The 26,477-nt window shown below is 43.6% G+C and overlaps 1 protein-coding gene across 5 annotated transcripts in view; it reads right to left on the bottom strand.

Annotated features, from left to right (window-relative positions):
* CACNA2D3 (calcium voltage-gated channel auxiliary subunit alpha2delta 3) overlaps positions 1–26,477 on the bottom strand; it is an 876,035-nt gene that overhangs the window by 503,359 nt on the left and 346,199 nt on the right. For all 5 annotated transcript variants that reach the window (XM_083156212.1, XM_083156214.1, XM_083156213.1 and 2 more), the window contains one exon: positions 16,735–16,897. In XM_083156212.1, the coding sequence (XP_083012338.1) occupies positions 16,735–16,897 (163 nt within the window). The remainder of the gene's footprint in view (positions 1–16,734; positions 16,898–26,477) is intronic.

The following is a 26,477-nucleotide window of genomic DNA, read 5'->3' as shown; positions in this document are numbered from 1 at the left end:
ATACCTGTGAAGGTATCCGCGTCCCCTTGCCACGCTTCGGGCTCGGTGGCTCGCTGCGCTCACCACACTTTCTATTCTCAACTCCACGCCGACGTGGATAGTGGGGGTATGAAAAAGGTCGTAGGACGCGTACCGCCGCCGCTCGCCACGCTTCGGGTTGGCGTTGATAGTGGGGGTGGTACAGTGTGAAAAATGACATTTGGGGTGCATTTAACATGTTTGCTACTAATTTAAATGCATTTGGATGCATTTGTGATCAAAATTGCATGCCATTGCATCGCATGCGATGCGATGTGATTTTTCACACAAATGCATAAAAAACCCGTAAAAATCGCATCGCATCGCATGCCATCGCATGCCACTACATATGGCATGCGATGGGAGCCGTGATAGTATACAAGTACCTAAGAATTTATTATTTCAGGCCTGAAGATACTGTACGGGTCTGACATATCTTACAGTCCAGAATTCTGCAAGATGGAAACTGCAATAGCTGCTCGGAAGCCAGACACCAAGGATCTCTGTGAGAACAAAGTCATGGCTCTAGGAGACACTGGGAATAAGACCTGCCATGCGCGTCTTGAGCAAAACCAGATGGAAAAGCAGAGAGTTCTCTAGTACTTTGTCTTACAGCCAAGACATATAAAGCACAGATCTACATTGCATGACAATGTTCTCCACATTTTTGGCCTGGAGTAAGGACCCAACAACAGTAGACAAGTAAGAAGTAAATGGCTTTCGCAAAGTACACAACTTTAGATTTTGTCTGTGGCTAAAATCTATGTCTAGGCCTTTGGCCTATACATATAAGAAGAAAATGGGTGAAGAGAATATTTTAACACCCAAACACGATTCAAGCTTATCTATTATGACAGACCTTGGTCAGCCATCATGAAGATAACCTGCCTTTTTTCTACTGGTTAAGATGGCTGCAGACAAGTCACTCTTGTGGCTCAGACTGTGTTCCAGAGCCAGAGAATGAATTTTGGCCGTGGCCAAGATGACTAAGATTTGATTGATCACGACACCAGCCAATCAGCATTAACACAAGAGACTGGCAGTTGAGCCTCTTCGACAAAGAGCTAGCGATCGTCTTTTACCTGAATCTTCCACTATGCTTCATAATGACCACTTCTGGAGGCCAGAATTGTTTATTTCGCTTTTTTCCCATGCAAGAAAGTGTATTGCAGCATATAACAAACTGGAGCACAAAAGTAAAACATAGAATTCTGCTTAGGTTTCTAGATAAGCTTCAGGATGAGAGATTAAAAAAAGATTCTTTAGTATAACACTGTCCATGTGTTCTGTGATGTTCTGTTACAGACAATTAATTTTGCTTCAACTATGTTTTCTGATCTGTCCTCCAGCTGCAGCTCCCTGTTCTGTCCTGGTTCTGGAAAGTATGTGCCCAGTCACCTGAGCAGTTCTTCCTTTATACAGCAGTGGGGAGCTTAGTACTAACCAGTTCCTTTTGACCATTTTGTACAGAATCAAGGACCAATGAGTGAGGTCAAGATGTGGCGTCAAGTCCCCCGTTCTGTTCATTTACATGAGAGCAGCTGGACTCTCTGTGATCCCCTATGAGAAGATATTTTGTAATACTGTACTTACATTTTTTTTCCCATCAAATCCCAGAGCATGACAAAACACAAGATGTTGGATATCACAATCAACTTTGTTATCTAGTGCAATAAATTGTCTTGTGGCATTTTTGTAATGAGCACTGTGTGACGTCCAGCTGTTTTCGTTCGAAGACCGACATAAATCAAATCTGCATTTGAAAAAAAAAAGATGCTTGCCCTAATCTCCGACTGTAAAACATTTCAGTTATGCTAATTTCCGAAGCTTGTATGCATATATTTGTGAGCATCGCTAATAAATCTTTCACATTGAGCAGCTTCTATTTATGTTACATTTAGCGGCCATTTAATTAATTATGACACACACCGTGGACCCCGGAAAATAACGACGTTGGACGTGTACCATATATCATTAAAAATTTGCAAATATTTTCTGTAGGCCAAAAGTGCATACATTCTGGAATTTAAAAGTTTAGAGAAAGCTCCGGTGCTTTCCAGAAGAAAAGTAGTTAAAGAAAGCCATTACTTGCTTGTCATGCCAGGAACTTCTCAGCTGATTCAGGTCTCCAAGAGGAGATGTTTGATGACAGTGAATGTTAATGCACAAAGCAGCCAGGATGATAGATGGGATGATGGGTAAAAGGCAATGAGGAAAGATTAGCTTCACTGAACGTGTTTAGCTCGGAGCCAGTACACAGGGAGCAAGAGATTGGAGATATCATTTAAATAGGAAGAGGTTATTGTAACTGAGAGATGCACTTACAGTAAGCACATGTCTACAGCCGCAGTAACCATTTGTTTCATTTATTCTGTAGACTTTCCCTCCTAGTGAACATACAGTATATGCAATAAAAAGTATATATCATATTAAATAAGACATTTATATTATGAAGTGTGGAGATCCTACTTCACTACTGTATTCCTGAAAACATAGTAGGAGAAAAACATTAGTTGGATGGGAAAAAAAATAATAATTTGGTACTTATGTACTATCTGGGCTCCCATGTTAGATGCACCCCATTTTTTCATACCCCTACTATCCAACTACGCATGGAGTTGATTTTATATAGTGTGGCGAGCGCAGCGAGCCACCGTGCCCGAAGCGTGGCGAGCGCAGCGAGTCCCGTGAGGGGACGCGGTCTCATAAGAAAAACGGGAGCCCAGATATTACATAAGTACCAATAATTTTTTCACCATGACTATTAGGCCCTTATTCTGATTGAGTCGGATGGCTCCGAATGCGGACGGACTGACGACAGATGGTCTTACCGCATTCAGATGGTGTGAGCGGGGCCTAAGAACACTCGGTTCCTGTCCGAAAATACGCATACGACCGATTCAACTAGAATAAGGGCCGTAGTTTGGTAATGCAGAATTGTTCAGTTATTATGCCTTTATCCTTCAGTCATGGGGTTTCCTGGTGCTCATCCCCTACAGTTCTGCAGTCCTAGGCTATACACTTGCTATACTGAAATGATCAATCAGTGTGAGACAGCAGGGATGGAAGGACAAGGAGTTAGGCTAGGCACCGGAACGATTTTATTCACGGTCTGAGTCAGCTTTGCAATCTTCGGAGTGACTACACAACCGTGAGTACGTCTGATTCCGGGTTTACATGCCAGTGATTAACGTTCCTATCCCAACAACTATCTGTCTTAAGATCATCACAAAGGTTTTTTATTCCATGAACTGTTAGCCGGAATCACATAATGTGCATGACATACACTTATCATTATGGAGCAGGGTCAGATCAAGGCTGGGGGAAGCCCGGGGAAATGAAGGTGTGGGGGCCCACACTAATTAAATCGCTGCCAAAGCACCCCTGCCCTCTTCCCACATTCTGCCACATGGAATGCATCCCTGGGTCAACATGGACATTGTCAACATGAATAAGGTCGACATATGTTTTTCATGCGAGGGGACGCGGTATGCGGTGTCCATGTCGACATAGGTGGACATAGACAACAAAAAAGTGAAAAACTCATGTCGACCTTATTGACGTTGAGCATGACCATGTCAACTTTAAGCTTGTGACCACCATTCTTAGGTGTCGACCTAGTCACTGTCGACCATTAGTGACTGTTGACCTAGACATTGTCTACCATCTATACCGTAACCCCGTCACACTCACACACTCAGCACACACTCAGCACACAATGGCCCTTATTCAGATCTGATCACAGTACAAATTTGTTCTCAAAATGGGCAAAACCATGTGCACTGCAGGTGGGGCAGATGTAACTTGTGCAGAGAGAGGTAAATTTGTGTGAGGTATTTTGTTTCTGTGCAGGGTAAATACTGTCTGCATTATTTTTACACTGCAATTTTGATTCCAATTTCAACACACCCCACCCAAATTTAACTCTCTCTGCACATGTTACATCTGCCCCACCTGCAGTGTACATGGTTTTGCCCGTTTTGAGAACAAATTTGAACTGCGATCAGATCTGAATAAGGGCCAATATCACACATGGAACAGCAGCCTGAATGCCAGATGCTGGAGCACCAAAACACCAGTGGCTCCCAGGATTTCCCTTCATTATCCCACCTCTGTACACGGAGGAGCTTCGCGGCAACCAAGACCCGAGCTGCCAGAGGGAGACTCCTCCGAGTAATAAAGCAGAGTGTGTGTTGGCCCTAATGAATGGGGGCCCAGGACGGCTGCCCCTGTCACCCCTTCCAATCATCCGATCCAACAATTGGCCCTGGACACCCAAATTGGCCCATGACCTTCAGTCATGTCAACCTTCCTGCATGTCGACCTAGTGGTGTCCACCTAATGCTTGTAGACCTAGTGACCATATCCTTGTCAACCTTAATAGGGTTGACCTAATGACCATATCCCACCCAAATCTAACTCTCTCTGCACATGTTATATCAGACCCTAAAAAAACAATTGATTAAGAGAGCGCACTGAGGTGGAACATTTCCTATTTTAATGGTAATAAATTAATATCACAAATCATATAAACATAAAAATGATATAATTTTTTATAAAACCGTACACAATTACATTAAAATAATACACTTCTAATAACAAGTATATACAGTACTTGACTGTCCAATTGTGAACAATCTACTCAACCTCACTACAAATAAGTATGTTTGGAGTTTGCATGTTCTCTTACCCCTCAATTGTCTAATGCAGCGGTTCTCAAACTGTGGGTCCTGACCTTCTCAGCATGGGGTCGCGACTCCATGTTGCTGGCCATCAGGCTGATGACTTTTCTAATGTCAGTCAGTGATTTAATAAATCTGTTGAGTTGTCTGTTATTTTAGACTCCTCCACAATGCTGCCATGTATGTGCTGTCTGCTGTCTACACGTGACATGAACGTGATGGCCTTCTGCAGTAATTTTCTGGGGTCGTGTAATTTATTTTTTTTGTCTGATGGGGTCCCAGAGCAAAATAGTTTGAGGACCCCTGGTCTAATGACATACTGTATAATGTCGGCTTTCTGGAGGGTGGGAGGGTTAAAAAGTCCCTTCCTTATTAATCTAGATGAGATAGATGTAGACAGATCTGCTGAATATATCCAGTTTAATTTTACCCTTGGTGGTAAATGTCCCATAAGTGGTTATATTAGCATGGCTCTGGGTAATTCCCTGTATCTATAATAAAGCTGCATGTACTATATATCCACAGAAAGCTGTGGTTACTCACACTGGGGAGAACGATCAGATGACCGATGTCTCACCAGCTTTCAGCGACAGTGCTGGCCGCAGCTGTTGCTCAGTGCTCTGTTCTCACCGGGCGGCTGTGATGCCATCACCCAGTGCCTTGCTTTTGCCTGGGAACCTTGAATGTCAAGTAGTGGAGCCTGCCCATCTCCTGGCGGTGGACCGTGCTGCTCTATTCTTTATGATGTTTCATTGGCCATCTGCATTCAAGTCCACGGGACCACAATGGATTCAGCTTGGGAAGGGGGATCATCTGGAAAGGACACTGTTGTGGAAAGGCCAGTCCACCGATGTTACTGTGGGGGGCAGGCATGGCATCTAGACTGGTGGGGATGGAAGGGCAGGCTTTTCTAGTGCCTTTAGCTATTGGTGCCATAGGGGGGTGGTACCATGGTGCCTTGCCCAAAAAAAAATTGCTGGGCCTCTAGTATGCGCTGGGCCCATAAGCTTCAGCCTGGTAAACCTTATGGCCCAGCTTTCAATCTGGCTAAAGCCAAATGTTGCTGTGTTCCTGCGGTAAGCTTTGATGGAAAGTGAAATATAATTGAATCACGGAATTTTATTATGCAACTAAACAATTTTTAAGGAGGTTTATAGATCTGCAGTAAAAGTGCATTGAATCAGACATCTAAAAGGAAGCTCGTAAAACGTAACGCAACAAAACGCCTTGTAAACCAAGTCTGAATATTAAGTATTTTTGTTCCAGCCCTGGGTGATAAGGAAAACTAAATCAAGGATTTTACGGATTTTTATATTTTAAAGCGCAGTGGATTTGTGCAGCATTCAGGAATTTTTAGCAATCAATAATACCTGGAGCACCTTTACTTGGACTCAGCAAAACAGTCGCTCAATGGAAAGTCCCGATATTTCAAAGCATAGATCAAAAATCATTTAACATCTCTGGCTGAGACCTATTCAGCTGGAGAAATCTTTGCAGCTGGAAAGCCAAAGAGGAAAGCACTAGCTCTGTCTTGAGGAACTCTCACACAATGCACCTCTCCGTCACGCCACAAGACAAGCGCATTCACCAGCAGCTGATAAATGCTTGCAATAATCAAAACTTATGCTGGCGCTGAGAAAGATTCCTCTCAGAGTGTATAGAGTCTGCTCGGAAGGATATTGAAACATGATGAACTGCTGACATCTTTTGTTTAGGTAGGTTTTTCAATTTGCAAGTTTAAAAGGATCTATGAATATCATTCTGTCACACTTTCCTATCAAACCTTTCCAAAAGGCAGCTGAGATGAGATTAACAGGTTTTTTTTTCTAGAAAATTTGAACTTCGACAAAAAAAAAGACGAATCTGCAGCTGCTAAAACGAGATTGTGATCCGCAAGTGCCAGATTTTGCAGGATAAACCCATTCTCCTGGTGAAGTTTCAAGAAGACAGCAAAGTATCAATAGATTGCTACAGGAAGACGGAGGTATAGTACAATAGAAGAAAATGGTATTTTGGATTCGATAAAATGTCTTTTATCAACAAGTAAGAAGAAGGAGATTGAACATTCTGATGTACTTTATGCACGATGCAAATCTGTTTCAAATCTCTCCAAATTATAAAATAAAATCCCAGTTGGGCATCTATCCGTTTGTTTGGGCTAATCTCGAGAACCACTGGACAGATTTTGATACAGTTTTCTCAATTCTAGAAAGTTTTTGTTGAGGAACATTTGTGTGTATGAAACATTAATCTATGACAATAGAGAGCAAGTGAAAGAAAAAACATCCGTCCTAGCTCTTTCTTGGCTTGAGCAGCCTAAACCATAGGTGTAATTTACACCCATGGTCATTAACTGACAAAATGTTTCGTTTGTCCTTTTTTTTCTCGTGAAAACTATTTTTTTCTCAAAGTAACATAAATTTTAAATATTTGTTTTATTATAAATATTTTGTATACGTTTCCGATAAAGTCAATAGGAACCAAAGTCAAAAGATGAACACCAAACCATCAAAGAACAGGGGAGGGGAAGAACAGAGTCGCATGTGTAAGAGAATATATGACTTGCATACTGTTGCGTCAACACGTCTCTGTTTTAGAAACTATTTAATGAAAATACAAATATTGTATTACCAATATGCTGAGACAGAATTCAAAATTGCCAATTGCGAAGCCAGGGCGGATTGCAAGTATCTAACATTTGCCAAAGTACAAGTAAAAGATATGAACTCAACTGTGCTGTGTTGTCCTATAGTCTAATCCAGAATTTCCCCTCCTCCGCCATTACAGTCCATGTTTTAAGGATATCTATGCTAGAGCACAGGTGACCTAATTAATACCAAAGTCAATTTGAATTAACCATCAGGATATAAGCATAGATATCTTTAAAACCTGGTTTGGAATGGCTGAGTTTGGAAAACTCTGATCTCGCAATTCTGATCTATATAGATGGAGAAAAATAGCTTGTCATAATAGTGGTTGAATTCAAAGCTTTATTTGCTGTATATTCCGGGAACATACAGTAGGGGTATCCGGACTATTGTTAGACAGCACTTACATAGACAGCCATTACATCGACACCATTAGTTCGACAGCTCAATAGGTCGACATGCTTTTAGGTCGACATACCATTAGGTCGACATGTCATTAGGTCGACAGCTCATTAGGTCGACATGTTTTTAGGTCGACACTGCCATTAGGTCGACAGTGTCTATGTCGACAGTCAAAAGGTCGACATGGTTTTTTTCACTGTTTTTTGAGCCGACATGTGCCGACAGGCGGTATTTCATGCCCTACTATCCACTAGGGCGTGGAGGGAGAATAAAATAGTGTGCCGAGCGCAGCGAGGAACCGTGCCCGAAGCATGGCGAGCGATGCAAGGGGCTGCGGTTCACTTCAAACTGTGTCCATGTCGACTGTGTCGACATTTCGCCCAAAAAACAGTGAAAAAACCATGTCGACCTTTTGACTGTCGACATAGACACTGTCGACCTAATGGCAGTGTCAACCTAATGAGCTGTCGACCTAATGAGCTGTCGACCTAATGACATGTCGACCTAATGGTATGTCGACCTAAAAGCATGTCGACCTATTGAGCTGTCAAACCAATGGTGTCGATGTAATGGCTGTCTATGTAAGTGCTGTCTAACATTGGTCCCACATCCACAGTAGGTAGTAGTTTCAAACATATTTCCATTATTATTCATTTTCTTTATATTTAAAGTTAAATTACTTTTTATCACAATTAGTTTTAGGGATAAATATAAACACAGATTGGTTTACCCAATTAAGGGAGTGATTTAGGTTGGTTTGCAAAAGCAAACTCCTTCTTTGATGGACAAAACCATGTGCACTGCAGGTGGGGCAGATGTAACATGTGCAGATCGTGTTATCTTGTTTCTGTGCAAAATAAATACTGGCTGCTTTATTCTTATAATGGGTACACAAGGCGCAATTTTCCTTGTGATTCGATTGGGATCGAATCGAATGGTACGCAAAATGCATTCAATTTGACTATATAGTACAGATCTGTACTATATAGTCTTGCCTGCCAAGACTATTTTTCTATTCGATTTACATATTCTCTCTGATTACTGGGCTGACTGAGCCTTTATGAAAAGCCAAGTTTGTTACCAAATTATATTTGCAGAGAACCTATTATAGAGAGCAACATGTGAAAACCCTTTCCAACAAGGCCACAGGCAGGTCCGGCGCCACCACTAGGCAGCTCTAGGCATTTGCCTAGGGCACCGGCCACTGGAGGGCGACAGTTTGCAGCATGTAACGCCACCCCGACGCCCACGGAGGTGAGTGGCACCGGCGGTGGCTGCACCTCCCCCCCTTCCCCTCCGGATTGACTAAGCGGTCACTCCAGGTGTAGGGAGGGGGATCGGGTGATGCGACGGCGGCCGCAGTGGCGGGCTGGGCAGGGGGGCAGGGTGCCAGTTGCCCCCCAGGCCAGCACACTGTAACTGTTTGGGGCCGCAGGTGTGTGCTGCGCTGGCACATTCATGTGGCCGGGAGACATTGCAGCCAGTGCTCCTCGCTGCACTGACAGCCGTTCAGGGCTGGTGCAGTCTGTTCAGGAAAACTCAAGAAGTACAGCCAGAACGGAGCCTACACTACACTACACAGCTACTGCAATACTTGATTACTAGGGCCAGCCCCTCTTCTGGGACCAGCCACCAATGAGCTAAACTCCCATACAGTCTGGCCCCTCCCCTCCTGTGTCCCAACCTCCTACTCTTCTCTCCTTCCGGGCAGCATGATTCCTGCTCCCTCCCTTCTCTACCTTGTACAGAAGCTGCCCTCCGGTGAGTTCTTTGGTTAGAAAGAGTCATGGGATATGTAGGTGGGAGCTGTTGTTTTCTTCCATAAATGTGTGTGTCTGACTGTGTGGAAAAAATTGTGTCATTATAGTTTCATACATGGGGGGGGTTGTTAATCTTGTTTAGTGTGTGTGTACTATGTGTCTGCATGTGAGTGTAAAAATATATGTGTAACTTGCATACATGATGTGTGTGGGGGGAGGGGGAGTTATCTTGTTTAGTGTATGTGTGTGGACTATGTGTTTGCATGTGAGTGTAAAAATACATGTGACTGTTGCATACATAATGTGTGTGGGGGAGGGGGAGTTTGCTGGGACTTTCTTTATTATATATGTGTGTGGAAAAAAATATCAGTGTTGTTGGAAGGGGGGGCTTGTTGTTTTTGTGTGTGTAACTAATTGTGCATGTATTTAAGGGGCGGGCGGGCAGGGCTGTAGCCCCAACCTCTGTCCCTCATCTCAAACTGCTGCTATGTCCCCATGGAAATCCATGCTGTGGTGCAAAAATATAATTTTTGGGTCCCCCTCCTCCACTCTCAACACAGGCTCAAAGTGTGCCACAAAGCAGTGGGTGGCAGCAGTGGCCCCTTTAGTCCTCAGGGGCCCCAGTGCAGTGCACCTCCTGCATCAATGATAGTTCTGCCTCTGTACAGATGGGTGTGTATTTTAGTGGTGAGTTTAGATGGGTCAGTTGTGTACAAGGGTGTACACAGTTAATTAGTGCAGCTTATAAAGGTGGTCAGTGATGTATTGGGTATAGAGGGATCAGTGATGTAGTGTGGTGCCGGTTATAAAGGGGTCAGTAGTGTAGGGTATAGTGGGGTCAGTAGTGTGGGGTAGCGTATAGATGGATCAGTAGTGTAGTGGCGGGTATAGAGGGGTCAGTAGTGTAGTGTAGGGTATATAGGGGTCAGTAATGTAGTGTAGGATATAGAGGGGTTAGTAGTGTAGGGTATAGAGGGGTCAGTAATATAGTGTGGGTATAGAGGGGTCAGTAATGTAGTGTAGGGTATAGAGGGGTCAGTGATGTAGTGTAGGGTATAGAGGGGTCAGTGATGTAGTGTAGGGTATAGAGGGGTCAGTGATGTAGTGTAGGGTATAGAGGGGTCAGTGATGTAGTGCAGGGTATAGAGGGGTCAGTGATGTAGTGCAGGGTATAGAGGGGTCAGTGATGTAGTGCAGGGTATAGAGGGGTCAGTGATGTAGTGTAGGGTATAGAGGAGTCAGTAATATAGTGTAGGCCCGGTATAGAGGGGTCAGTAGTATAGTAGTGGATATAGAGGGGCCAGTAATGTAGTGGCGGGTATAGAGGTGTCAGTAGTGTAGTGGCGGGTATGTGATGTAGCGGAGGGTATAGAGGGGTCAATACTGTAGGGTATAATGGAGTCAGTGATGTAGCGGAGGGTATAGAGGGGTCAGTACTGTAGGGTATAGATGGGTCAGTGATGTAGCGGCGGGTATAGAGGGCTCAGTTATATTTGGGACTTATGAATAGGACTCCCTTATTGATTCAGGTTGTTAATATAATAGTAACAAGTGACTTTGAAAATAATTTTTCATTTATTTTGCAATATATTGTTTCCTAAAGTAGATGGGTTCTGTGTACTCACTGGGGCAGGGTGCACCAAAGGTAGAAAATGTGGCCAAACCTCTGAAAATCCATATTCAGTGGTCCGACCACATTTCTCGTATACACCAAGCTCCTGAATGGGATACATTCTAGAGCATGGACTTGGTGGGAATTGCCATCTGTAAATGGCAGTGCCTTATAGAAGCCTTCTGTATGGGCTTCTTTTTGCAATATATACTGAATGGGATTTAATCGGTCTCCTCCCAGTGCTCCATGCAGCGCGTTTATCTGACGCATCTGACAAGATGCAGTGTTTTGTGTTCTACTTGCTGGTTTCTGACAGGTGGCATTCTAAGCCCATTCCTGCTGATTAAGCAAACCAGGCGCAACACTGTGAATCCCATTTCATGCACTGGTAGAAAAAGCGGGGCCACTGTCTTGTGTTTGCCCCCCAGGCTGAAAGTTGCCAGCCAGCCCCTGGGCGGCCGACTAGTCAATCTGGAGGGAGGGGGAGCACCAGAGCGCCCCCCACCCGCACTGGCCACAAGGCATTGTGATGCCTTGCAGGTTAAGGAATACCTCAAACAATTTCCAAGGCCTTATAAATTATTCTGATATGTGTCGGATCTCTTCCTGTCTACAGCCAAGCATATTAATGAGATACTTACAGAAAGTTGGTTGTCAGCAACTGGAAGTGCACCATCTCCATCCATTTCCTAATAAATTGTGGTACTTAGCATCTATGTACTGTACATATATTTGTAATAACAAATCCCACAAATGCACCCAGCCCTGGTGTGATTCAATAAGAGGTTCACAACCAGGGCTTTCCAGACAATTTACTGTAGTCACATTAGCATGAATTGGTCCATTTGACCCTGTTTAACCCTTTGAGGGCCAAGTCAAAATAGGTGTAAAAATTGCCATCATAATCACCTGTAATGTTTACCTTTATATAGGAAATAAAAAAAAAAATTACACAACATTTTTTATTTGAATTTATATAACAAATGTGAACGACGCTGGCATTTTTTTGTGGATATTTTGAACATCTCTCACAGAGATGTTGGCACGCAAAGAGTTAATGTACTTTAGTGTTTTCTACCTTCCATCAAGTAGGGTTTTGGTTACAGCCAATGGTGACCTTGTTATAGATCTGTTCACTTACTGCTCGTGTGGCTGTTGAAAACTGTTATTGTATTTTAAATTGTATAATTGTTACTTGATCTATTCATTTTTAAGCCAAATTCTGTTTGACAATCGGACAACACTTTCCCTAATTGTTTAGGAATGCGATCGATAGGTAGGCTAACAAAAGGTCGACAGTCAATAGGTTGACAACGATTGGTCGACAGGAAATAGGTCAACACAAGAAAAAAGGTCAAATGCACAAAACGTTGACATGAACAAAAGTTCATCCCAAAAAATGTTGTAAAAAATCTGTCTAATTTTTGTACATCAACTTTTTCCATGTGTCGATCATTTGACTGTCGACCATTAGTTGTCGAACCTATTGCGCGTCAGCATTTTCCTTGTCGACCCTATGACTCATTGTTTTGCAGATCCTAAGAGAAAAGGTAGAGAATGTGGTGTAGAGTTTTATGGCAAATATGATGATGAATCTAAAGTATCCTTCCAATACATCTGAGGGAGGGAGGTCCTTCATTGCTATAAACCTGGTTATATCCTTAACTGTGGTGCTACCTCATACACTGTAACATAAAAAAACAACACAACCACAGTGAAAATGAGGCTCATACAAAGCCTCACATAGCCAGAGATTAATGGAGAAATGCTACCACATAAATAATTATATTCTGAGGTAAATGTAATGGAGCCCACACACGGTGCGATGTATTTGCCTTGCGTTGCCGATGCACGCTCCCGCCTAGTCAATATCAAAGGGCAAAATAGTATTCGCATGCAGGTATTTTTGGATTAAATCACACAACCCTGTAAACCAGCCCACTATTTAAATGTATTACTATTGTAGTGTAGTCAAAATCTTAAATGGGTCACATCGCACTAGTCAAAACCGCATAGCAAACATTGTATGACTCAAATCCCACCTAGCACACACAGAACGGATCCTGCACGTGCACAAAGTACAAATACTCGGTAGTTTGCAGCAGAGGGCACAGCTCTCACCACATCTGAATTAGGCCCATATCCAGTGGCGGCTCCTACCTTCTTGGGGGAGGGGGCTGCCTCTGGCGGCAGCCGCCATGCAGGCACCCCCTCCCCCTGTTGCCGCTGCCGCTCTCCTCACAGTCCACAGCGCCTGTCCTATGATGACAGGTGCCGGGACTGGCGCATGCGCAGTACAAACATATGTACTGCGCATGCGGCCAGCTTCTAGGGGCTGCTTCGGCAACAGCCCATAGAAGGAATCTTGGTCCCGGAACCTGTACAATATAAATGACATGCACCGGGACCAGCACTTGCGCATTACCAGTACTGCGCATGCGCAATTGCCGATTTTGTACATCAGCCCGCATCAAGGTGTCCCGGAGGGAGGGAACACCTCCCAATGGGACTGCCTGTGTGACTGGCAGGTTGGACTTCCAATAGGAAGTCACTGCCAGTCACAGTGAAGCCAGTGCAGTCTCAGAGACTGCATCTGGCTTTACTACAGTGGCGGTTTTACCTGGGGGGGCTGCAGCCCTGCAGCCCATAGGTAAAAACTGCCACTGCCCATATCCCCCAAACACCACAATCACAGATATGTGATTTATGTTTACTTAAAATAGACAGTTGGAAATTGTACATTGCATTAGAGGTGGGATTATCCATACGGAATCTTAAGCATTCTCATGTGGCAGCCTACTGATAACTAATTGCATTTATTCGCTGCTGCACTGTTTTGTCTCCCAAATGCCCGCCAACCCCCACCAGGGGACACTGCTGTCCCATAAACATCAGGACAGTTAGGAGGTAGCCTATTTTCATTCCTTACACTTATAGCACATATGCATCTACATAAATATACTAATTCGCAAGAATCTTATGTCTCAAGAACGACCATGATTGTGCGACGATCGTGAATTATTTCCTGAAATCGTACGATGGTCGCACGATTGGATTGGAGTACACAATCTGCACCAATGTAGATGACAGATGTTTAGTGCAGCAGATAAAATCTCTAAAGCGACCATCACGGAATTGCATTGGAAAAATGTACAATTCTGGTATTTTTACATACAATCGGTCCTTAGTCACGTCAACATTGGGGGAATTGAACCCAAATCGTTCTGTGTGTACCCAGCATTAGGCACTATGTTATTTAGTTGACAGCATATGCCTTTTTGGTACTTGTGTACTAGCACGGCGCCCACGATAATTAGTCGCCCGATTTTTTATCGCATCGCATGCCATACACCCGATGGCATGCGATGCGATTTTGACCCATATACGATATTAAATTGTATAAGCACCCTAATGGGTGCTTACAATGCTTAAATGCACCCACACGCCACCCCCCCAGTATAAACGTGAACCCGAAGTGTGGCGAGCCCGCGAGGGGCGGCGGTACGCGTCCTACGACCTTTCCATACCCCCACTATCCATGTCGGCGTGGAGTTGATTTTATAAAGTGTGGCGAGCGCAACAAGCCACCGCGCCCGAAGCGTGGCAAGCGGACGCGGATACCTGTGAAGGTATCCACGTCCCCTCGCGGGGCTTGCCACACTGCGCTCGCCACACTTTATAAGATCAACTCCACGCCGACATGGATAGTGGGGGTATGAAAAGGTTGTAGGACGCGTACCGCCACCCCTGGCGGACTCGCTGCGCTCGCCACGCTTCGGGTTCACGTTTATACTGGGGGGGTGGCGTGTGGGTGCATTTAAGCATTGTAAGCACCCATTAGGGTGCTTATACAATTAATAATCGCATCCCATCGCATTGTCTGGCATTGTATGCCATATACAATGGCATACAATTTTAAAATTGTATGCCATTGTAGAACATCGGCCGATATCGCATCGCATCGCATGCGATATGGTCTGCGATGCGATGGGCGCCGTGCTAGTACACAAGTACCGCCTTTTATTATATAAATTATATCCAATTTGCAACAAATCAGCATCAAAGTATACATCTCTAGTGGTTTACAAATAGCTGTCATGTAGTTCTGCCTTTTAGCCTGCAGATGGCACTTTTCTCCTTGAATATCATGATCTACAGTACCCTAAGCAAGTTGCAGGAATTTTTTCTATTAATTAAATACAGTATAGTTATTTGTGGTTTCCCAGAGACCATGTAAGTCATTTGTTTCTACATCATTATTTATCTTTAGAAAATGGTTCATGTAAATATAGTTTCATGCAAATATGGAATAGGGAAGTAATTAACTAGTTTTATGGATAAACAGCATTTGAGAAGAAATTAAAGTTTTTTTTTTGTAATGAAATAAAAGTAACTGTGCCCTAAAGGCAATTACCTGTTACAGTAATAGTAATTATAGAATGTCACTAGAGACGGCTATCTAACATATGCTCAAACACCAAGTAGGATTTCTTTTTTAAAAGTAGGTTTTCATGTTAGGTTGTATAAATAATTTGGGAATAATAACAAAAAGAATCCGTTTGGGGAAATAGAATGTAAGCTGCTGTATCTGTCTGGTTTATTGCCTAGGGCTGGCATCACTCTCTCTGGGTACTACCGTAAACAGAGGTCTGCTGCCATGGGGCAGTTTCTACAGTGTAAACAGTGGCATATATAATAAGGTGCAGTGTGCGTCTGAAATCGCGTCTGAAATCACCGGAAAAATGGTGCGGCGGGCATTTTTCTGGTGATCTCTGCATGCACAGTGGCGTCTGAGGGCTCTAGTGCTTCGACTCCAGCAACAACAATATGAAATTAACAGAAAAATGGCTGCCACGCCAATTTTCCAGGGATTTGCCTGGCTCTGAGCCATGCTTGCCGACTTTTGAGTGCTCCTGTCCGGGAGAAGCTGAGAAGACGCTGAGCTGCAGTTAGAGAACTGAGCGGACCATGACATCATTAAAATGACGTGAATTGCATCATTTTAGCCCCACCCTCTCCCAAACTGTGCGGAACGCAGGGAAATGCAGGGTAGTGGGCGGGAGGTACGTGGTCAGGGGAAAATGTGGGTAATTTGCCAACCTTTCTGGTTGGACCCGATTTTTAGGAGCTTCCTAGCCATTCCAGGAGGGTTGGCAAGCTACTACACAGCACTGCTCCTGGCAGAGAGGAGGGAGTCCGGCTGGAGAAGGATGCACACTGGCCTCCTCCCCTCTTAAAACACCTGGGATTTAAGAAGGTGTCAGCATTATAAGATTTGGATGAGACGACCAAGCAGACCAGCAGTGACCCATTGCCACAATCCAATCTACCAGATATTTAGTAAAGCTGAAATGCCATTTTCCCCTAAGCCCAGTTTGCAAATAAAGTATATATGTGCTGCAAACCACCTGAGATCCCAGCTTTCCTGGAAATGTGAATCACCTCACTCACATTTAGAGCAACATTTGTTGGAAAGAACCCAGCTGCTCTTGTCCAGAATCTGATTGTTGTCATGGAAAACATCACCTCTTTTCCAATTTTTAGTAAATTTGCCCCTAAGTATATTGTTATTTGTTTCTGTGTATTCCTACTCAAACAATTATTAAACCTACCTTTGTTGTAAACATTGGTTGGCACTTGGACGTCGCTTAAAGTGATGTTAACAGGTAAATTGTTGAAATGGTCATGGGGTAGTAGCAGAAATTCCTTTCCCAGATCCACATAATTCCCATCTTCATCTCGCTCATTGATAAGTACTGCATTGAAGTATTCATACTGCAGGGAAAGAAAGAAAGTCATCAGAATTTCTGTGGACCCTTTACCTTTGTTTTCATCATTATTAGATCTGTAAAAATAATGAAATCACTGTAAATATAAATAAATGGCAATTTCTTAGCCCCTCTATGATGCACACACAGTATATTTGGTCCGATTCAGAGCTGATCGCTGTTGTGCGAACTCGCAATCCGTTAGATTATTGAAAGACTGCGCACATTTATGGAACGTAGGTCCAATATACAAGCCAAAATAGCAACAAAAGGTATATCAAATATCTAATCACAATCCCCATCGCAATTTCACTGACAGGAAGTCCGCATTTGGGGGTGGTATAACCGGACGTTTTCAGACACACACAGGCTTTTTTTAAGGGAGGGTGCGTGAGCCGGTCTTGATCAGCCGGTCTCTGTCAAAAAGCTGTCAGACTTCCATTTGCACAGAGTAGGATAATCATTAGATGGTTTGTGAATTACGTATATTGGTTCCCCCCACACCCCGCATCCGGGCCTCCCCCACCAGACAGAACTGAGCCGGGCATGCACAATACACAGTTCAGTCTGCAGAGCGCTGAGTCTAGGACACATAGGGTTCGGCGCTTTGCAGGCTGCACTGTGCAGTGGGAGACAGAGATGCCGCCGCTGGATGCTGGTAAGTAATGGGGGCGGGGTGCACGTGGGTGTGGGTGGGGGGTGGGGCTGTGCTGCTGGGGGCCCAGACTGAAGGTCATACCTGGGCCCCAACATTTCTAGCGGCGGGCCTGCTGGGCAGTGAGCCAATCTGAATACAGTATGTGCAGTATCCACAGGTTATGTACATTTCAGTAGAACTACTGGCAAATAGTTTTTGACAAATATATTGATTTTTCTTGACCTACTGCAAAAAATTAAGGGATATGATAGATAACTTATGGTAAGCGGGAATAATAAGGTCAATACATCGTCACAGTCTATGAATATCCCTTTTATAACCAAGTATAAAAGCCAATATAGAAAACTAGAGACTGTTAGTTTTCTACTCCATGACCCTACACTAAAAGAATACTTGGATGATAAACCAAAGTTTGTCTATAGAAAGGCTAAAAATATTACAAATAGAATCGTGAGCAGTGTCATTCATCCTGAAGTTAAAAGCAATATTCGATCTAAAGGGTTTTATAGGGCGGGACATGCGCCATATGTAAAAACTGCAAAGTAATCAGACTAAAGTAACAATAAAAATGGGAAAGTTCATTATTAAACATTTTAAAACTTGCCATAGTAAGAATATTGTTTATTTGTTGCAATGTTTGTTCAATATACAGTATATACAGTAGGTCGAACATCGAGAAAATTGAAGGAAAGAATGGCCATGTGCGCAATGCTGTATAAGAAAGGGGTTAGCCACACATACTGTAGGTGGTCATTCTGGTTGATTCGGTCAGATGCAAATTTGCACCCTTACGAGTCAACCAGATCCTGTCCTGCGAAAGGAGGTACTGTATGTGCGCCCCCCTCCTCACACGCCACGTACGTTGACACGGGATGTTTAACTTAAACGTCCATTCAGGGACGGATTGGGTGCGAACGGGGTGGGGGTGGTGGTGGTGGCGGTATGTAATGCTCACGGGGGTGGCGGCGGTATGTAATGCGCGTGGGGGGGTGCTGGTCGTGGTAAGTAATGCACGTGTGGGGGGCGCGGCTCACCTGCTTCTCTCTGTTGCCCAGGCGGAGGGGGAACAGGAGCTGGGAGCCCGCTTGAAGGCCCTAGGAGGTGCTGTGCACGCATGCACAGCAGCCCTCCCGTGGCCATTTTGGATTTTGGCAAAGTGCTGCGGCCCAGGCAGCCCAGGGGGGAGCACAGCAGACCGGTTTTTAATGATTCTTGGGCCGGCCCACTGGGAAACGGTTTCCCGGTGGACCATTCCGCCCCTGCATCCATTCGCATGCCAGGGGAAACCTCCCACATCTTTTGATGGTTGCCGACCATCGAAAGCTGTTGTACGTGCACGCATATATAAAGTGACTTTCAGGTTACTTATATTTGCGTGCACATTTGAGAGGAAATGGGTAGGCAGCTGACATCCGGTCATGAAACGCTGAGAATGGCCATGAAATGCTGGGCGTTCCCATGGGCGCGACTATCTGCCGCCGCCCCACGCCCACAGTCTTTGGTGCATGCACTTGGCGTACAGTCTGTTCGCTATGGCCACACGCACCTGGCGTATGCACATGCACAGAAATGCGGCAGCGCATGCGCATACGGCAAACATTGGCCCCCGTGTGAACGAACGCCATCTGCAAATGGACCAGAATAATGTCCATAGTGTATCGGCCCATTTCAAAGAAAGCCACAATTGTGATCCTAAGCACGTAACCCTATTTTGTGGCTTATAAATGACCCTATAGTGAGAACTTTCATCACTCATAGCGGAGGGTCCTTATCTACATCATTGAAAATGATACATTTTATCTAACTGGACATATTATACTATGATATCTTCTCCTAATTTCTATTATTTCCACATCTGTAAGGAAAAAGAGAAGAAAAGAAAGATTTTAAGGACTATATCGTATACTGGCCACTTATAAGATTGAGTGCTAAGAACGCAATGAAGGAGACTATCTTATTTTGTTACTGTAGAACTACTGGAAAATGTATATAATACATACACAACATATAAAACATAAGCTCCAATATAAACTGTACTTAGGTAGTTCACAGCATCTTCTTCCACAAACAGAGAGATCTAACAAAGGACACTTTGTCCTCGAGCATTGTGTAATTGTTTATACACTATTTCCAGGCAGAAGATAAGCCAGTATAGTTTTTGACAAATATATTGATTCTTCTTGACCTACTGCAAAAAAAAACAGATGCTATGTGAATGCAAAGCCTCCTCTACCAATCCTTATCTGTGATGGAAGACTTGTGGGGAAGCTCGGCTAATTAACACAGATAAAACTAATGAGAATGCCCATTTGTTCCTCAAATAATCTGTAGAGTTTAATCCCATTTTCTAATTTTAACAAAAAAAAAAAAAAAAAAAGAAACCCAGAGACCTGACATTCAGTGAGCATTACCTCTTCAGGCCCATACACACTGGGCGACTTTGAGCTGAAAGCAGCTCAGTTTTACCGTTTGAGCTGCATTCAGCTCAAAAGCCGCCAAGTGTGTATGGTCCGGCGATGAGTGGTGAGCACTGATGCGCGCTCCTGCATCATCACTGGCCTCCTCCGCTTATATGCCGGTATTGCCTGCTATGGAAAGCCGTCCAGCCCTGGGAAAATCGCTTAGACCGGAGAAAATCGCTTAGTGTGTATGCACCTTTAGGGATGCCCGAGAGCATTGCCCTATCGCAGCAACAGGTTTCTTTCTAACAGTCAACATTTTGAATATTATTTGTGCCATATGTTTGACAGAGAAGGATCTGTATTTAAGTGTTAGTATTATTATCGCTTGAAACTGTTGAAAGTGGCATATGCAGACTCCATATTGCAACTCCTCAATGGAAGTTTCATTCCCTGTACCAAGATGTCTACAGAGGATACTACTAAGCATGCATGGAGCCATCTTGAGAATGTGTGAGATTGCCACAGTGGAAGAAGTGTCATTGTATAGCCCTGGAACTGCTATACACTGCCAGACAACATCGAATTTGTATAACAATGTCAATAAGTAACAGAAGCGCTAGCAATAATATTTAATATACAGTAGTATATATAAAAAGTAATTACATGATGTGGTTGGTCATGCCGATGTACAACTGTTAAAATACCTCTTAAAAGAAGTGTAAGTTATATAAATAAATATCACATTATAAAATGAACAAAATAATAAACAAAGGCATTAAAGACAATTTAATAAACTCGTATCTTCAACTGCGAACTGTAAGAAAAAGTGAATTATATTAGTGTTACTATGAAGCAAAGGGGGGAATTTACTAAGATGGGAGTTCTATTTCCCATGGGAAGGGCAACATAGGTGTGCGCAACATAGGCGTGGAGTTAATTTGATAAAGTTTGGCGAGCGCAGGAAGTGTGGCGAGCGCAGGGACCCATATCTGCGTCCGCTCGCCACGCTTCGGGCTCGGTGGCTCGCTGCGCTCACCACACTTTATAAAATTAACTCCACACCCACGAGGACACTGGGGTTAGGTGCTGCGTGAGGGGTTGGGCTGCGTGATGGTGCACAGTTCCAGTGGGATCCAAACCTAGTTCAGGTCATCAACTAGTTTCACCTTGCGGCTTCTTCAGGATGCTGAACTACACTGGACTGTTCCTATTCATTCATTTATTTATTTATTTATTCATTTATCTACTGTATGTTCCCTGTTTGTTTGTCTTGTACTGTCTAAACCTACCCCAGTGTGTATACCGGTATTAGAGTATGGTTTTATTGAGCACACCCTACTAAATGTCTTAATATGCCCCCCATTATAGATTTTTAGATTGTATGTACATACATTTATTTCTTAATAAAGTTATTATATTTTGAAATTACCCATCGATATATTGCATTTATTGGCACACGGTTTTGTGGCGCAGAGTACACCCCCTTTGACCAGAAAAACACTATTCCTAAGGTATTTGTAGTATACCTGTACTCAGCAGCAACAACACTTTGGGTTACAGCGCATACCTCTACCCCCATTTTCTGCCCTACACTGATATGTTGTCTGCGTAGCGTAGCCGGTACATATAAGTACCACCTCCAGTAATGACCCTCACACATAATTCCCCCAGTAGTGCCCCTTACACATTACCAACATTTAGTGCCCCTTACAGATTTCCCACATTAATGCAGTAGAGGAGAAAAGAGGGAAGAAGAGTGCTCACCATCACGGCCCTGTGTGGTGTGCGCTCAGCTCCTATGCTGCTGAGTGGCTCATACCAGCGCTGGTGGACATTTGAAATATGGCGATGGCTCATGAGCCAATCAGAGCTTGCAGTCTGGCAGCCAATTGCGAACTGGTTGGCGATCCGCAAGCTCTGATAGGCTGAAGATAGGCACCATATTTCAAATGTTGTCAGTGCCAGTGTGAGCCTCCTTTTAGTTATGTTATTAACATTTTCACACACACACACACACACACACACACACATAGATAATTTAGTTCTTCTGTTATATCATATGTTCTATATCATATGTTCTGATATTTCTGCGCCCCTCTCCCCTTTCCCCACCAGCGTCATACCTGAGGCTCCTCACTGCTCAGATCACTTGTGCCTGAGAAGTGTTTCTGGCCCACCCCTCTGTACATAACAGGAAGTGCGCAGGTAAATGCTTGCCCTGGGATTTTCAGACTCAAAATAAACAAAGGTTCCATTACTTGGTTGAGTAGAAATACCAGATTGTGCACTGAAAACAGTTATATTTTTTCCTGAGAGACTGTTTGACAAACCTAAAACACAGCTTGCTTACCAGAGTATTATAAGTGATTATTACATATTTAAAAATACTTCAAAAAGCGTTGAAAGGCATTGGTGCCAGTGGCTTTCCCACTAACCAAAGCAGAGATTGGAACTTTACCTCCTTACAGAAAGTTGATCATAGAGATCCTCCAGACACAATATAACTACACGCTATTAATATAGATTTTCTCTGATGGAGGTCCTGTATTCAGTAGTGCAAGGTAGGGGGGTGCGAGGAATGTAGCAGCATGCAAATTCCCCCCCCCCCCCTTACCCCATATTTATCAGCCAGCAGTAGACTCTCTGAAAGACGCTGAGATTCTATACTCTAGTACAGTGTTTTTCAACCACTGTGCCGTGGCACACTAGTGTGCCGTGAACAGTTCTCAAGTGTACCAACGAAGCCAGAGATGCATTTTTAACTGTACTCCCTGGGGCTCTCCACAACAAAGATAGTTGGCATTGGCATAAGGTCTCTCCTGCGTTCTGCAGGCAGATAAGCTTGGATTATAAATTACGGTGTTCACCTGGGGGCAAATGTGTTTTATTCTTGTGTACACCATCAAGGCTGATGGTGTGAAAATTATAGTTTTTTTTTATGTGGGGGCTAATGTGAATGTTTTTCTTTCCTGTGGGGGCCAGTATGTATGTGTTATTTTCCCGTGGGGAACTGATGGTGTGCCTTGGCAATTTTAAAATCTTGGACACAAAAAGGTTGAAAATCACTGCTAAAATTCCTGTTCTTGGGAGCTTCCAAGTAATATTAGGCTATTGTGTTCTATTTGTCTAATGCTTTATGTAATACTGTAGATATCAAAAAATCCGCTGTATGACATATAGGGCTCAATACAATTATGTGGGAGTTATGTTCTGCAGTCTATCCTCACGGTGCACTACAAATTTGATATGCAAGTCAATTACAAACATTGGTTTTACAGAGGAATTTTGCAGGAGGGGTGTTGGGGGAGGGGGGGGGGGGGTTGTGCACACCCATGATGGGAAAATATTCCAGAATAAATAATCCTGTACTTAGTAGTGGGTTAAATAATGTGGTTCAGGTAAAAGGTGCTGTGATGACATGAATAGCATGGTCTACTATGAGGCTGGCAGACATAATGGGTTCTCTATGCCATCTTGTGTAGTGCATGGAGAGGGGTGCAGAATAAAAAGGAGTTACTGCCTTCTGCCCACCAGTCTGGGCCAGGAACTGATCACAGTGGGCCATAATAACACCTACACTTTGATATTACCTTTACATTGCAAAGTGTATATTTAATTATGGGCGTTATAAATAATAACTGCCTGTTCATAAATGAGACTGAGTGAGTGACAGCATTTCCACACTTTACCAATGTACCTCCCTGGTACTGTCAGCGCTACTATCCAGGGTCCAGTCCACTGTCCACGCTGCCTGTGTTTCTTGTCCACTCCTGCTAAGTCTAAGTGGCTTGACCACTGCATGTACAGAACACGGAAGGGCAAATGGGAGGTGCAGCAATGTGCATTATACGGTTGCATGATGTCACTAAAAACATTAGCCCGGGCAACTAGACCAGACCAGACCCAAGGGGGGTATTGGAGGCGGGTCCATGAAAGTTCCCTTTCAAGAATCCAGGCTGGTGGGCGGGTAGCCAGCCTGCACCTTTATTAGCCATTGCTTTGTGTTGCACAGCCAATGAGCCCCTCAGAACCTTGGGGCCCCTCACAAGGTCTGGGCCCCGTACGGGTGTCTTCTTTGACCCCTCCCTGTTGCCAGCCCTGCCACCAGTACAACTGTCAGTTTCTTCCAGTGCTTAATCAGCCATACAAAGGAAAAACTCTGAATTATATGCTAAGTCCATTAAACCCTTTGTTTTACAGAGTACAAAATATAAATACATCTATTAAACCAACCCATATTTCTAGCAGAAAACAAAAAATGAATCCACATTGTAAAATAAATGCTATTAAATTGCTCAGTATCCACACTTACTACTTGAATGATCACCCATTTATTAGCACCCAATGTAATGGATTTTAAATGACTATTTTAATGGGTAATTAATACTTTTAATGTACCTTACTATTGTGATTACTTTTATGCAAATGTGTGATGATAATGGTCCCGGACACTATTAAGTTCATATATCATCCTTTCAGATTATTGTCCTTGGCTGTTCTTCACAGGTCACTAAGGACCCTATGTATACTGTACGTTCCACGCTCAGCTCTTAGCCCTCTTGATTTCATACCGTTATTGAGAAGATTAATTGCTGTTGAGACTAAGGTGACAGAATTAAATTGTGTGTGACATGTTCACAAGGGTACACTGGCAGGAATTATTATTTCCGAAATCCTGAGTTTTACTTTAGGATTACACTTTTTTTAATATTATTATAGCAGTTTATCTGACTGGAGATTTACGGGCTTAAATAAGAAGGTACACAGTGTATTATCGATAGCAACAAATCAGATATTGGCTTTGATCCGCATAGTGCTGAGGAAATGTTTTATTGGCTGATCTAGGTTACAGAACTTTGAGGCTGATACAGATGTGGTGAGAGTTGCTATCGCTTCTGTTTACATTTTGAGAAGCAGAGTGCCTGATTCAGTGTCCCCTGTTGTACGAATTTATAACCCTGAGAACGCTGCTGCTCCCCCCTCCCTTCTAAATGTCGCTGACAGAGCAGAATGGGTCTGGCGCATGTGCGCAAAGTAGCGAACATCTTTGCGACATGCGCTGCTACTACAACAAGAAATTAATCAGGCCCATTGTCTCCAGGCTTGATATTTTTCATCGTGAAAAAACGCTGTGGTTTTGGAGTACTGCTTGGATGCCTAGGAGAGCTCTGATTGGTCAGAACGTGACTTGCCCCTGCTCTCTGCTTTTTCTTATTTATTTCTATGGCAGTCTTTAGAGGTAAACTGTATTTTGCAATGGGACACAGGTCAACATAAGTTGAGCAGCGCGTAGAGTTTATTTTTTCTTTTTAAGACCGTGGATGCCTTTTTGGATAGAAGAGGAACCATCGTCATGAATGTGAGTAAGTAATAAAGTGGATGACAACAGTGTGGGGGAAAACTTATATGAAAGTACTTTTTGATGGTGTCTAGAAGATTTGTATTTCAAATTTTTTTTTCAGATGCATTAGCCAGCGGACTTTGGACACCATGGAACGCTTTCAGAAATGTAAATTGCATATCATAGATCTAGCTTAGTATAGTTCCTCCTTGGAGAAACATATTTAGCTGGCTTTATATGTATGCAACACTTAATACAGGATGCTGCCCTATATATAACCTAATGGTGCAGAGGAAAAGCGGAATGTGAGTGCACATGTTTGCACTGCATGTGTTCCACAGCGATGCTGAGGCTCATGTAACGAAGTTGCATTTTCTCTTGCAGCTGGATTAGCATAACAAAAGAGATTTGACACATCGTCTATTGAGGGTGAGTCAAGGAAATATCAATGGAATTGCAGGCTAGGCAGAGTGGTGCATTTGCGGATATCTCTTGCACCAAGCAGGTAAAAATGTACACTGGTATTGATAATGGCTGTAAGCCCAGTGGTTAGGGTTAGGCAGCTGAGATGTCTATCAAGCCCAGGTGATGGGGGCGTGGCCAAGAAAGGGTTGCAGCTACACCCCCTTATTTAGTATGTGCCTATGGTGCATGTGGCTGCTTTGGACTGGTGAGTGTAAAGACAACTTGATCACAGCATCATGAAGGGGGGGGGGCTGGATAGGTCTGTATTGCACTTCCCCTACAGAGGCCATCCTTACTGTGCCCATGCCTGCAGGTCGCATAGTTGTATATACCACTGCATGAGGGTGAGTTTTTTAATCTCATCTATGCAGACAATGCGGAAGAGCTAAATCAATTAGCACTGATTGTGATGAATCGCCATATTCCTTAGATCAGAGCCCTCTCCATAGCATACGCAGTATGATGCACCCACCCACTGAGCATATGCCAGCTCCAAAGACAGCCAAGAAGGAGCCCTTTAGGTAGTGGGGCCCTGGTAGTAGTTGGGGTGGTCCTCTCATTCCTATTAGGGGTGGCCGCCAGAAAGGTGGCAGTGAATTCTTGCCATCATCGCTCCTTGCCTTGGAAGGCGTCAGACCATCAGTTGTAAAAGATTCAATGGTTTAGCAATTAATGCACATATAAAAAGGAGTGAAAATAGTTTGTGCAAATAAGCACTGTC

This window comes from Crinia signifera, chromosome 8, assembly GCF_055691185.1.
Source record: "Crinia signifera chromosome 8, ASM5569118v1, whole genome shotgun sequence".
Classification (NCBI taxonomy): domain Eukaryota; kingdom Metazoa; phylum Chordata; class Amphibia; order Anura; family Myobatrachidae; genus Crinia; species Crinia signifera.
Note: the sequence above shows the minus strand (reverse complement) of the source record. Positions and strands in the feature narration are given on the sequence as shown.